Genomic DNA, 15,160 nt, shown 5'->3' with positions numbered 1-15,160 from the left:
AACTAGAGAGGCTGCATCCCACAAACGACAGAGCCCATGAGCTCTGGAGCCCGTGCGCCACAACTAGAGAGCCCGCGCATCACAATGAAGATCCCGCATGCCACAACTAAGACCCAACACAGACCAAAAAATAAATAAATAAAATAAATAAATATTTTTAAAAAATAGTTAAAGGCGCTAAGGGGAAAAGGAGACAACACCCAAGAGTAGAGGGGCAATGTAAGCAGAAAAATGGACACTGCAAAGAAGAATGAGAAGGAAATGCCACATAGTAAAAACATGGAAGATCTTGCTTATAATGTGGAATCTGAAAAAGGTGAACTCAGAAAAGCAGAGGGTAGAAGGGTGGTTGCCAGGGGCTGGGGGTGGGGAAATGGGAAGATGTTGGTCAAAGTGTACAAACTTTCAGTTATAAGATGAATAAGTCCTGGGGATCTAACGTATAGGATATTGACTCTAGTTAACAATGTTGTGTTGCATACTTGAAATTTGCTAAGAGAATACATCTTAAAAAGTGTTCTCAACAACCTAAGTGTCCATCAGTGGATGAATAGATAAGAAAATGCGGTATGTACATACGTATGTATGTATACACACACAGGAATATTACTCAGCCATAAAAAAAGGGGGAAAGTCTTTTCATTGGCCACAATATGGATGGACCTTGAGAACGTGCTAAGTGAGATAAGTCAGACAGAGTAGATAAATGTCATTATGACTGCACTTACATATGGAATCTAAAACAAAAACAAAAAGACCAAGCTCACAGAAAAGACCGGTAGCCTGCCAGAAGTGGGGAGTCAGAGGTGGGCGACATGGGTGAAGGGGACCAGAAGGTACACATTTCCAGTTACAAAACAGTAAGTCCTGGGGATGTGATGTACAGCATGGTGACTATAAATATGTGCTGCATATGTCAAAGTTGCTAAGAGAATACATCTTAAAAGTTCTCATCACAAGAAAAAAAATTTATAACTATGTATACTGATGGATGTTCAATAGATTTACTGTGGTGATGATTTTGCAATATAAACAAATATTGAGTTGTTATGTTGTACACCAGAAACTAATAAAATGTTATATGTCAATTATACTACAATTTTTAAAAAGTGTTCTCACCACACACACGAAAAAAGGTAACTATTTAAGGTTGATGAATGTGTTAATTAGCTTGACTGTGGTAACCATTTCACAATGCATACATAGATGAAAGCATCATGTTGTACACCTTAAATATCTACAATTTTTGGCATTGAAAAAGCTGAGGAAAAAGAAAAGAGTGAAAATGTATATTGCAAACTCTAGAGCAACCTATATTTAGGTTGGAGGAGGGCGTTGTGGGAGCAGTGTAATAGGAAAACATCACTAATTAATTAAAATGAAAAGTTACAGTTGTCCAGAATGAAAGAAGGGAAAATACGAAAAGTAAAATGGCAATTAGCAGAAAAACAAGTAATAAATCAGAGGAGGGGGAAGCCACCAAGTCCTCTACCCAAAGATAACTTTATTTTTTCTCATGAACCTAAACACAAAGTTTAAGAGATCATAAAAATGGCCAGCTATAGAAGTATCATAACAAGGAGATTAAAAATAAACAAAGAGAAAATGTGGGATTGCCATAAATAGGCGAGTTTGGAATATTAGTGAATAACATTTATTACTCTTGACAGTTACTGCTCAGTTTCATAATCCTAAATACATCTAACAGTCTTACCTTCAATATTCCAGTATTTAATAGAAAATTACCTCCACTTCTTTAGTGAGGGGGAAAAAAGTCAATTACCAAATCTGAATTAGTTAATCTCAAAAAAAGTATTTTCCTACTTATTCAAAAGTAACTTTAAGCTACTGGATTTTCTTCCTTTCCTTAGCTTAAGAATATGACTTCATTTCTGGCATACCCTAAATAATGATTCATCACAAGGTGTTCATGCTGAACACACCCAATATATGTCAAAAGAACACCACCAAGTCTCAAGACTAGGCTGGGCCCCCTTCTCATCAGTAATCACATGAACTGGACCCAGTTAATCAGAGTTGGTAACTCAGAGATAATAAGTATGAAAGTGCTTTGAAAACCACAAACTGCCATATAAATATTAGAGAGGTGTAAATCAATGAAATGGATAGTAAATACCTGTACCAAATTCTAATATTCACCGGTATGGGTGACTAGCACTGTTAAATTATCTCTTTCCAGGAAGCCTAATGCTAATAGAAGAAAAATATCAGATAACTGAGATTTTTACATTGTGGTCTTACATTTCATCTACAAAGGAGCTGCATATTTTAATCTTACTCTGAATTGCCAATTTTCTAAGAGTTTGGGGACTCTCAGGAGTAAAGTAAAATAGGATAAGAATGCCAAGAGAATTAATCAAGGTATAAATGGTATTTTGAATTTTAGGAGATTATTACTCCACTGGTAAGTTATTCCATATGGACACTATAGAGTTTTCTACTATGCTGTTATTTAAAGCAAAGCAAGAACAGTCATCAAGACAGTATGGGACTGGCACAAAAACAGAAATACAGATCAATGGAACAGGGTAAAAAGCCCAGAGATAAACCCACTCACATAGGGTCACCTTATTCTTGATAAAGGAGGCAAGAATATACAATGGAGAAAAGACAGCCTCTTCAATAAATGGTGCTGGGAAAACTGGACAGCTACATGTAAAAGAATGAAAGCAGAACACTCCCTAACACCATACACAAAAATAGACTCAAAATGGGTTAAAGACCTAAATGTAAGGCCAGACACTATCCAACTCTTAGAGGAAAACAGAGGCAGAACACTCTATGACATAAATCACAGCAAGATCCTTTTTGACCCAGCTCCTAGAGAAATGGAAATAAAAACACAAATACACAAATGGGACCTAGAAACTTAGAAGCTTTTGCACAGCAAAGGAAACCATAAACAAGATGAGAAGACAACCCTCAGAATGGGAGAAAATATTTGCAAATGAAGCAACTGACAAAGGATTAAACTCCAGAATTTACAAGCAGCTCATGCAGTTCAATATCAAAAAACAAACAACCCAATCCAAAAATGGGCAGAAGACCTAAATAGACATTTCTCCAAAGAAGATATACAGATGGCCAACAAACACATGAAAGGATGCTCAACATCACTAATCATTAGAGAAATGCAAATCCAAACTACAATGAGGTATCACCTCACACCAGTCAGAATGGCCATTATCAAAAAATCTACAAACAATAAATGCTGGAGAGGGTGTGGAGAAAAGGGAACCCTCTTGCACTGTTGGTGGGAATGTAAATTGATACAACCACTACGGAGAACAGTAGGGAGGTTCCTTAAGAAACTATAAATAGAACTACCATACAACCCAGCAATCCCACTACTGGGCATATACCCTGAGAAAACCATAATTCAAAAAGAGTCATGTACCACAGTGTTCATTACAGCTCTATTTACAATAGTCAGGACATGGAAGCAACCTAAGTGTCCATCAACAGATGAATGGATAAAGAAGATGTTGCACATATATACAATAGAATATTACTCAGCCATAAAAAGAAATGAAATTGAGTTACTTGCAGTGAGGTGGATGGACCTAGAGTCTGTCATACAGAGTGAAGTAAGTCAGAAAGAGAAAAACAAATACCGTATGCTAACACATATATACGGAATCTAAAAAAAAAAAAAAAGTTATGAAGAACCTAGGGGCAGGACAGGAATAAAGACGCAGATGTAGAGAATGGACTTGAGGACACGAGGAGGGGGAAGGGTAAGCTGGGACGAAGTGAGAGAGTGGCGTGGACATATATACACTACCAAATGTAAAACAGATAGCTAGTGGGAAGCAGCCGCATAGCACAGGGAGATCAGCTCAGTGCTTTGTGACCACCTAGAGGGGTGGGATAGGGAGGATGGGAGGGAGATGCAAGAGGGAGGAGATATGGGGATATATGTTTATGTATAGCTGATTCACTTCGTTATAAAGCAGAAACTTAAAAAAAATAAATAAAGCAAAGCAAGAAATTGGAAAAGTTTTCTTTAACCTTTTTCAACTGCGAGTCCATCTTCAGACACTCTTCCTTCTTCTGCTCCAAAGCAATTTCTAGTGTCTCAAGCCGTGAGTCCTTTTTCAGTCCTGCGGAAGCCAGGGAAGAAGCATGCTCTTTCAGATCCAAGAGTGAAGCCTAAAAGAAGCAACATACATCTAGAATAAATACTATTTATTAACAAAATGGAGATTTAAATTCTTAAATTTATTTTCCTGGTGGTTTGTAGTTTCTTTCCATTAGCATATACTGACATATTTCCATTTCAAGAACATGAAATACAGAACAACAACATTAGCTCTGGCTTTCAAGTTCTAACTAAAACAGAATGAATTCCCAAGAAATACCAACTGAATAGTGACTTAAAGAGCTCTACCAATACATATCCATTCCCACAAAATAAATGGAAGTAGATCAAGCTTTGTGAATGTAAGCAGTAACCTTAGTAGCTACACTGACTTTTTTCTTCTCTTCTAATTTTGGAAGAAACATTCTATTAGAAACACAAATTCCCATAAATTTTCCTAAAGATATTAGAAAGAAAACCCTGAGAATGTCCCTAAAGCTCATTATTATCTGATCACAAGGCATTAGGCATTTCTGCTATTTAGGTGACATCGACAAGATTCTTCAAAAGTAAAATCAAAGTCTATTAAGTCACCTAATTGGTCAACAATCATTTAAGATTTCTCTGCCAATGCTGAGGTGATCGTTAAGAGCTGATGTAAATACACTGTCCTCCTTGTGCATATGCCGTTCGTCTATCAGCTTTCTCACCATTAGCACAATATTTCTCCAAATGTAACTGGAGAAATACTGTTATTTTAGGATCTGTAAAACGTCATTAGCAAGTAAGAAGCCAACTCATAACAGTTGCAAGAGGTAAGAGGTAAGACTTAGGAAAGAAATGATTCCATCTACTATATCTCTGCAAAGCTTCCTGAAATAATCCCTGCTATAAGAAGATTCTTTAAATCTTCCAACAGACCCTTTTTTTATACGCATTATGTAAACACCAACAACATATACACACAATGCACTGGCTAAGCAAACCAAATAATTCCATTTTGGTGATCTTGACCTCTTTCTCTGAGAGGTCGCCTTGCAATAGGCTGACTTTTTCTTTCAGGTCTTTAAGATCTTTTTTGTAGTTATGAATTTCCTCCTGCTTTTCTTGCTCATCTCGCTCCCGCTGGTCCTTCAAGCGTTCGATTGTCCGCTCCTGATAAGAGAGTACATCAATACATGAGAAAATTCCTTTCATACTTCTATCATATGACTGCAATTCAGCGTCTAGCTGATAAAATTTCACACTTCCATCCTCCATTCAAAAGACAGTGATAGGTCGTTAATAACTGACCTTGTAAAGAATTCAACCTTCCAACCTATCTTGCCCTAACATACATCTGGTTTTGTTCTTTTGATTCCCCTAGGTTTCTTTTCCTATAACCTTAATTAGTATTAGATGTCCCTAGAGTATTCTTTTGGAATAATCTCATTTATTCAAATCCCAAGCAACAAAAAACTTATACATATACCCTAAGGACAATAAGTAGCAAATATTTCTTTTCTATATATAATTCACATGTTGCCTACAAAGCAATGGAAACAACTCACAACTCACACAGCAAACAGGAGGAGGTTGGAGAGATTATGATTTGTTGAGCTTAAAGCATAAAGAAGGATAAAGAAAAGAGAAACCATTAAAACTTCTGTCAACAGATACTCAGGAAGTTTGAAAGTTGAAGCAATTTAAGTACATTTATGGGTATTATTTCTGAATATATTCGGGGATCAAGCCTTGATCCCTGGGCAGGAAGCCTGAAACATTCTGAGTCCAAGAGGCTTAAGGAACAGTAACCCTATCCCTTAAAGAAAAAAGAAGAAGAAGAAGAATCCAATTAAAATGCCCCACCAAGAGTCCTTAAACCTCCTCCAAGACATTAACACTTGTCATGTTGGGCCACTTCTTTATTTAGTCAACCATTCCTGTAAAAACTAGGTTTGCTCATGAAGGCAAAATGAAGTGGCAAGGCCACGACTAGAAAAATAGCAAGTACACTGTATTAATAACTAAAACCCATGAATATATTAGATCCCAATGCGGCACAGTAAAAGAGAACTAATGTTGCCTCCTGATGGTCAGCGTCTGACATTCCCACATCACCGATTCTAGCTGACCATACATATAAAAAGAAGATAGTAAACAGGGAGCACATGGCTGGTTCTTTAGAAACTTCAGCCACTGCCCTCCAGTACGGAATCCATCCTGCCTAGCAACAGGTGCTTAAATTGGCAACAACAAAACGAATCTTCTTTCCCTTACACTGGGTACGTCAGCAACAGTACAGGCAGCTCTTTTCCCTTTTGCCAAAGCGACTTCTTCTGTCTCCTCTATCAAGTCTCATCACTAAAGTGACTTTCAGATTAATGAGAAGGCAGAAGAAATGTGTCTGTGAGGAGTCTGGGCCAGTCACCCACCTTCTCGGCAAGGGCCTCCTCCAAAGTAGTCAAGGCGGTGTCAGTGTTGGTGGTGTCAGCCTGCAAGGATTTGACTCGCTCCTTCAAGCTGCTCATCTGCTTTTCCTTATCTCTAAGTTGCTCTTGGAGATTTTCAATCTGAGTTGTGCACACACATTTAAGGGGGGAAAAAAAAGGAAATTCAGAGAAATACAAACAGTCACAATAAAAATCATTTTAAGTTGGAAACAGGTAGATCAGGGCTGTCAGTGTGTGCTCTGTAGAAGTAATTTAACCCTAAGGGTCTTAGAACTTCATGCAAAGCTTTAAACTGAGAACTTATAGCCAGAAGAGAGAAAAGACATACACATGGGTATGGTCATACATGCAGAGTCATAAATCTCTATAAAGAAATAAGGAAAGTAGCTAGGGAGAAAAGACCCAACATATAGGGATGGGGATAAAGGGAAGACCTACAGAGAGGAAAGCCACGAGAAACTGGATTACTTCCAAAGCAACAGTGTAAATGCCCAGAGAGATTCCTTTAAAAAATGCTGAGGGAGGACAGCAAATTGAACAGCTGGATGCTAAGAAAAACAAATCAGCTGTAAAAAGGAAAAACTGTTCTTAAATTTATTTATTTACTTATTTATTTTTGGCTGTGTTGGGTCTTCGTTTCTGTGTGAGGGCTTTCTTTGGTTGTGGCGAGTGGGGGCCGCTCTTCATCGCGGTCGCGGGCTTCTCACTGTCGCGGCCTCTCTTGTTGTGGAGCACAGGCTCCAGACGCGCAGGCCCAGTAGTTGTGGCTCACGGGCCCAGTTGCTCCGCGGCATGTGGGATCTTCCCAGACCAGGGCTCGAACCCGTGTCCCCTGCATTGGCAGGCAGATTCTCAACCACTGCGCCACCAGGGAAGCCCGGAAAAACTGTTCTTAAATGCTAGTGTTCAAGTTAGGTTTTTATATCATCTTTTATTTCAACAGCAAGCATTTTCAATGAAATTTATTATTATAGTTATTCATTCCTTCATATACCCTAGTACGCATTCATTTACTCAAAAAACTATTGGTGAAGTCTCTATTACATGCCAGGCACTAGTGACACAAAGAAAAATGAACAGACCCATTTTCATTATAAGATGGGAAGGGGACTTTATGTACCTGAATCCAAGCTATGGATGGGCTTCCGTGCCATTCTAACGAGCACACATTTTACTCTAGACAGATGGGGACTATTAGGGACTTTTAAGCTAAGAAACAGTCCGGTCAGTTCTGTATTTCAGACTGATAATTCTGATAGCTGTGGAGAAGATAGTCAATATCTAAGGGGAGTTACGTAGAGGCATGAAAACAGCTAGGAGAGCGTATCAATTCAGGTAAGAGAGTTTGGAAACTAAGTGAGTTAAGAGAGATGGAAAATAGGGGATGGGTTTGTGAAATAGTGTGGAAACAGCATATTATCACTAGGGAGACTCCCGTACACACAATGAAAAATAGGAAGCAAAAATATGGAGGAACTGTAGAGAGAGATTCTTAATAAGCAAAAGGAAAATAAGTAAGACAACTATTCTAAAACTCACAAACTTCATTCTTTCATTCAGCTACGTGCCAGGCAGTTTTCTAGGTGTTGAGGATATAGAATTAATCCAAACAGACAAAAATCCCTGCCCTCAAAGAGCTTAATCCTAATATGATAGACAAGGAATGAATGAATGAAATGAACATAGTATGTAGGATGGTGATAAGTCCTACAGAGAAAAATGAAGCAGGAGAATATAATATCATCGTCTACTCTTGAACTAGCTGGTTTATTTCACATGGCTTTCAAAAAGCAACATAAATGTTATCTGCTTTGGGACGACTTTCTTGCTCTTATCCCCATGACAATAAGATGACCACAGTCTGTATGCCATCACACATGAACAAAGTATTGATCTACATACATACATATACACATCTCCCATTCTTTTCTCTATCTATACATTTATCTCCATTCTTTCATCTATCTATACATTATAACACGAATCTCCAACCATATTGTTATTACTCATTCTATACACATCTCCACAAATAGACTGGATCTTACTCCTCTACCCCAGCTTTGTATCTTCATATCTGGCACACATCAGGTCTATAATAAATTCTGGTTCATTAGTCAGTAAATAATACATAAGCTTGGACTTTTATAAACTGTATTTAGGCATACACATAGACTTCTGCCAAGAAAAGAACTACAAAAGAACCTAAATCCAACCTTCAAATAATTCCTGCATCAATCAATTTAATATAAGCTCTTTAAGGGTCTGCTTCATTCCAAGCAGACCCTTCCAAGGGGAAGAAAAAAAGGTCCCTCTCTACAGTCCCTGAGAATTCCACAGCAGAACAAATAAGCTAAGCGAAAAGATTCAGCGAACTCAGAATAGGGAACCATGAGTACTGTCAGGCTTGGATTTTCACTCTTTAACGAAGGAAGAATCCTACAGGTGAACCACTGCAACTGGCTCCAGTCTTTTCCATGCCGATAAAGTCCAAAGCATACTGTGAGAGAAAAGACCATCACATATGAAAAGCATTAGTTTCCTTTAGTTTAATCAGACACTCCTATTGGAATCTCATATGGATCAATACTTAGGTAAATTCACAACCACTAAAGAGATTTTGCCACTTAAAAATCTAGTACTCCATAACATACAGAAGGCAATGCCCTGGTGTTTACATATTTAACCAGCTGTGCGGGTCATCCTAGTTGCTGACATATAAACCTTACACACACACAAAAAAGATATCATTCTGTTGATTAGACTTTTTTACCAAGGAAGAGCAGTACAACCACCTTTTTTAAAAAATAAAACTTCATAGAACCAAGTTTTACATACAAGAAACCAGAGATTTGTTTTATGAGCCCACCTAATATACAAACAGCCCTTACATGCATAATAAGGATTATACCCTTCTTTCTCCTCCATCATCAGCATCTAAGAAATAATTAAGATGTTCACTGTTAACAATTCCACTTGTATAATTTGTATGTAGGCCAACTATTAAAGGGATCCATTATTCTTTGCCAGCAAAAACAAAAACAAACAAACCAACCAACAAACAAAAAGACTTCTCCTGATATACTCAGGTGCAGAAGCTGCTAAACCAGGTAAAATCCCCATTAACAAGTTCTCCCTAAGCTACTTTCTTATCCAATTAGCCAGCTGTCTAAACTGCTGAGTTGGAGGGGAGGAAGAGGATGGCTATTCCTGGAGAGCAGAAATAGCCACTCCACGGTGAAGAAAGGGCAGCGCTCACTAGAGCTGTCTCCTTTGGGCAAGCTGCTATCGGCAAGGAAGACTTGCAGTAGATACAGATATGTGCAAACCAGCTGCAAGAGCATTAACCCAAAAGAGGCTCTGTGTGGTGTGTGGGAGGATGGGTGTGTACAAAGCACTTTCCGTTTACCCAGCATCATGATGGACAGCAGCTGAATCCTACTGAAAACTCCTTTTATATATCCTCACTTTGGTTGAGACTCAAAATCGTGATTTTGTGATCAAGGCTCTCTGGGTTCAGACGTTGCTAACCAAGGGGTGTATGAATGCTATCATATTAATCTTGCCATTATTCTCTTCTTTTAACTAATCCAATATAGAGGCTGTGAAAACTGTTCACCCTAATAGTCCCATGTCACACCATTTCAGTATTTACTATGCAATTTCTATAAACTATATAGTGGAAATCCCATTCTATACCAAGTTCAATTATCCACAGGATCTAAAATACACTATTTACAAAAGCTTTGAATACAACAGCTAAGAGAAAAACTGGATCAGTTATGCACATACTCGACTATTAATGATAAAGATGACTGCTTCAGAATCATGCTAAGTGGAAAAATACTCCTTTAAATATGCTCAGAATATCTACCCAAGAAAAAAACTTTCCATTTTGTAGAAACAGAAACCACAGAATCCCTAAAATGGCAATATGATAAAAACAACAAAAAATTACTCGTGATGGGGGTGGTGGAGGAGGCGGCGGCAGTGGTGACAAGAGGCACCACTAACACAGAGAGTGTGGTATGTATCAGGCACTGTTTTCAGAAATCTATGTATAACAACTATTGAAGCTCCACCACAAGACTATAATTATTAGGCAATCTAGCTCCAGAATTCTACTCTTAATCACTGTGCTATAAATAATATGTTCTATGATGGGGGGCGTGGGGGGGAAAAGAAGAATCACACAAAGATGTCTCAAGCATCTTTCCATAAATGATTCCTTGTTATTAAGTAGTGTTTATCAATACACACAATGTTATTACTACGGTCACATATGAAAATATTCTCCCCTACAGAAGCAAAGAAGGAAGGGTGGAGGTACCAAACCACTGCCAATGCAGAAGAGCATCTTCCATGTACTTCCGTGTATAGTCAAACATAACACACTAAAGCTGGTGGGCAGAACCAAAGGTACTTGATATCAGGATCAATATCATGATAGTATTAAGACAGTCTGTTTGGCCTTTCAAGGGGTAGAAGGAGGCTAGTTTATTTATACACACGGACTAAGGAGCACTTAACAATAGCTAAAAAAGCTTTTCTTCTTTTACTTTAATAACTTATACTTAGTAATATTGAAAGTTAATAAAAAATTGTTGCAGAAAATAATGTATTTTATAATTCTATGGGCTCTTCCTACTTTATGCATAACCGATCTGTATTAAGAAGAAATCATTAAGCAGCTATTAACATGTATTCAATTTCTGCATGAGTAAAACTGTGCAGAGATCGAAGGAATTGGTGTTTAGTCTATATTATCTGTGTCCCTGGTGATGAAGAGGGAGGGGAAGGGTCAATCAGGTTTATACATACAGCCTAAAATCATAGAGAAGAACTAAGAGTGAAGAATTCAAGAAGGAAACACTTTCTAAATAACTGCTTAGAGAAGGAAGGCGTTTTCCTTAAAATGACCTCTCTAATTAGGGTATAACTCTGTTAACTGGGCTAGAAAGAAAATCGAAATAATTATTATATGATATAGAGCCTTTCTTCTCGTACAATTTTTATTTTACAAAGAGAGAAAAACCGATGAAAGAGGAGGAAGACTAATGCACAATGCATGCTGCACGTGAATCCATCAAATCTGCACACCAGCTCCACACTGGCACAGATTTCTTAACATCTTTTGTTTTGGTTTTTATCAGCATTGCCAGTTGTCAGGAACTATCATGGTTCAACGTGGGTGATTTATTCCTAGTCAAGTGGAACTGATTGCTCTGCTGCTGAGGCCCTAATCACTGAGCAAACGTAGAAGGGACTTCCTATAGGATGTAGTTCTAAGGACAAGAAATCCCAAAATACTCCTTGCAGTCACCTAGCTACCTGGAACATCATTTAAAGCGAAGAATTTTTTGGATGATGCCTCCACACTTGTTCTAAGCAGCCGTCAGTGTCAAATGTATTTTGGAAAGCAAGTTACTCAGAAAGGCTCTGACCTTTACCTTCTTGGTTAATAATACCTCTCAGTATCAGTGGTAAAAGTACAGTCTGGATGAACTGGTCATAATCAGCTGGCAAAAGAGACCTACAGTAATCAATGGAATCTAAAAAGGAAAAATTCACTAAGTCCCCTGATCTACGCAATTGTCTGTCTACCATCCTGCAGGCCTGAGAATGTACTAACAAGGCACAACTATACTTTACCAAAATGATCAGGGTTTGCCCAGACTGTACTGGTCTCTAAATTTTACTTGTCCAGTTATGTGTTTCCAACGATTAGAGGATACAAGAGCAACAAAGTCATGTGGAACTCTAAGCAGTGTTTTAAACACAATTTAGGTTGTTAAAACTCCCATAGCTATATTCTCAATGACTGTTTAGGGTCTTTAATAAGCCCAGCAAAGATTCTGGCTGACACAACCAATTATTTCTTTGGCTGAGTTTCCCTCCCAATTGTGCTATTCTCTCATCATATAAGTAATGGACGGATTACCGTGATGAATAAATAGCTAGCTATGTCCCACTGGGCAAGTTACTTGTTCTTTCTAATTACCTACCTACAAGACAAAGACCACTAATATTCCTTTCAATTCTAAAATACAACTGTATTCTTATGATGGGAAAGACGAGAACATTTAAAAAGTAATAAACTTCAGCAGAGTACTACTGTATTTTATCTTAAAAACTGTTCAAATTGAACTATACAGGAAGTATAGGTATGACCTTTAGGAAAATACAGAGTCCATTGCTCCGGTTAGATTTTATTAATTGCTGGGAGGGAAAGTAAGTTCCTTGATAGACTTGCTCATGGTACAGATAATGGAACTAGGGACCTCTTGAATTAAAATAACTGGATAATATGAAGCAAAAGCTGGTGAGACCAAAGGTCACACTGCTAGTCAAGATCTGCTTGGTAGACAATTAAGGAAATGGCTCAAATACTTCTTTTTATATCTGGCAGGCATATATAAAAACTTGACGGATATTCATATGCTAAAATTGCTCCAAAAAAAAAAAAAAACCAACAAAAAGAGGACCCATAAACCCATGGTGGCTGTCCTTGTGAAGCAGCGGCAATGATGAGACTGTACCTAGGACCTCAATTCACACCTATACGAATGGCATCCCTTGAAGCTGTACGATAACAATAGATAGAACACTCTTAGATCTAATAGTTCACTACATTTTAGTGATGAAAGAACTCAGTATTTTTAAGTAACTAATTAAAGCAGACACACTAGGCTTAGTTTCTGCCCATCCCCCCACAAAGAACCACTATTCTTTGTATTACTTGTTACCAATAACAAAGTCGGGAAAAATCAAGTACATAACAATAGAAGGCTAGCTAAATTAAATATGCTCTATCAACCATTACAGTTCATATACTTGATGATTAATTAAGGATATGCAAACTTCTTTATTATATAACATTACATGAAAAAGAAAAGTTATCAAAATGTACAATATTATCCCAATTTGAAGGAAAAGTTTATTTTTACATAGAATTTTCCTTGTTATACCTTTTCCACATTTTTCAAATATTCAGAAGGGACATACATGATTTCAATGATAATGACAAAAGCAATAATTTTCTAACTCCTATCTGAGAAATCTCAGGATTTACAAGAAATATGATTAGGATCATGATAAGAGAGATTCTCCTAACATATGCACTTACCAACATGGGAAATCTCTAGGGGTTTCTGTGGGACATGTGAGCGTTTCTATTTAACCCACACCTTCCACAGGTTCATACTGTGGGACCAAACCAAGCTGTCAGAGACTTGGGGGGTTTTCCGCAATGTCAAAGGAAGACTGAGAGATAACAAATGAATCCAGAGAAACCAAGACTTGCAAAACCTATTTGAAATATATGGTCCAAAGGAAACAGCAATAGGATGCTTCACATATTTTAAGTCTAAATTCAAGTTCATCTCACTCAATTTTTATTTTAGCCAGGCCTACTTTTATGGCCTGAAGTAAGCTAACCTGTACTAAAAGTCAATCCTAGTGTGACAAGGCTGGGTTTCCCAAGAAGCAGACCTTGAGACAGATTTTATTGTTCAAGAAATTAGAGGGTGCTCTTGGGATCAATACCAGTGGAAAGGAAGTGGGGGGGGGAGCATGATGGTGCAGAGGGAGAAATTAGGCTGCCATGAAGTCCCAAAGGATTCAGACAACCCCATGGGGAGCTCTGAATCTGCGATGACCTTTCAGAGTTGCCCCAAGTCAGGGCAATGGATTCAAGCCCTTGTACCCTACAAGGATCAATCATTGGATACCAATGGGAAGGGATGTGGCCTTGTACAAGGTAGGTCTCTTTAGCCAACGCAATCTCCACAGGGGATACTTCCAGCACCTGGGGGAATACAACCTTCAACCCTCAGCAGGGATCTGGGTCACTCATCACAGCATCCATTATACCCAGCAGCTATGTATGCTCTTTCTAGTTAAATAATATTTAACATGAAATTGTAATTGCTCTCAATTTATGCTGTATTTGAACCATATACATAATTTTATGGCTTTGTAAAACCTAGAGACCCTTGTATCCCAACTTGATTGTTTCACCCATGGTGGGCATTTTGAAGCAGGAGTTCAGGGATGGCCTTTAAGGTGTGTCTGACATCCCGGTCCACACAAATGAGCCATGTGCATTTTTACATGAAGAGCACCCACAGCTTTCATCAGATTGTCAAAAGGGTAGGAGAAAAGTTACAAATCATTAATTAGTGGCATTCTTTTCAAATACCCACAATATTTTCTAAAACGAATAGCCACTTCACTTAAAATTGCTTGCTTAGCTGTTTTACAAAGATACTGTGTTACCAAATTTGCTGTGTAAGAGTTTGGCCTGGTTGGGATGCAGGGAGAACAGATCCAAACAACAGTTCCTCACCTATATGCAATGGAAGCCCAAGAATCTTACTAAATTTAGTAAATCCTCCTTGGTCAACTTGAATGATTTTTCTAATCTGAAAAACCCCTGCAGGAAAAAAAAAGTGTTAGGAGAAAAAAGTAAGGAGGTCTGGCAATTACAGGAAGATAAAACAGATAAAGGACAAAATACACGTCTGATGCTGGAAGCTCTTTTCTGGTGAGGGTGTACATATCGGTATGGCAGAGAGAAGGAAGAGCACAAAAAGCTACTTCATCAAAGTTTGATTTAATAATTTCTTCA

At 38.0% G+C, this 15,160-nt stretch overlaps 1 protein-coding gene across 1 annotated transcript in view; it reads right to left on the bottom strand.

The window, feature by feature from the left end:
- The window catches only part of LOC309623505 (ELKS/Rab6-interacting/CAST family member 1-like), a gene marked incomplete at its 5' end in the record, with an annotated part of 107,248 nt that overhangs the window by 11,718 nt on the left and 80,370 nt on the right, over nt 1-15,160 (bottom strand). The window contains 3 exon segments of the mRNA XM_082380453.1: nt 4,033-4,173; nt 5,117-5,257; nt 6,517-6,654. Of these exon segments, the coding sequence (XP_082236579.1) occupies nt 4,033-4,173; nt 5,117-5,257; nt 6,517-6,654 (420 nt within the window).

Source organism: Balaenoptera borealis, assembly GCF_965194805.1.
Source record: "Balaenoptera borealis genome assembly, chromosome: 2".
NCBI classification, from domain to species: domain Eukaryota; kingdom Metazoa; phylum Chordata; class Mammalia; order Artiodactyla; family Balaenopteridae; genus Balaenoptera; species Balaenoptera borealis.
Note: the sequence above shows the minus strand (reverse complement) of the source record. Positions and strands in the feature narration are given on the sequence as shown.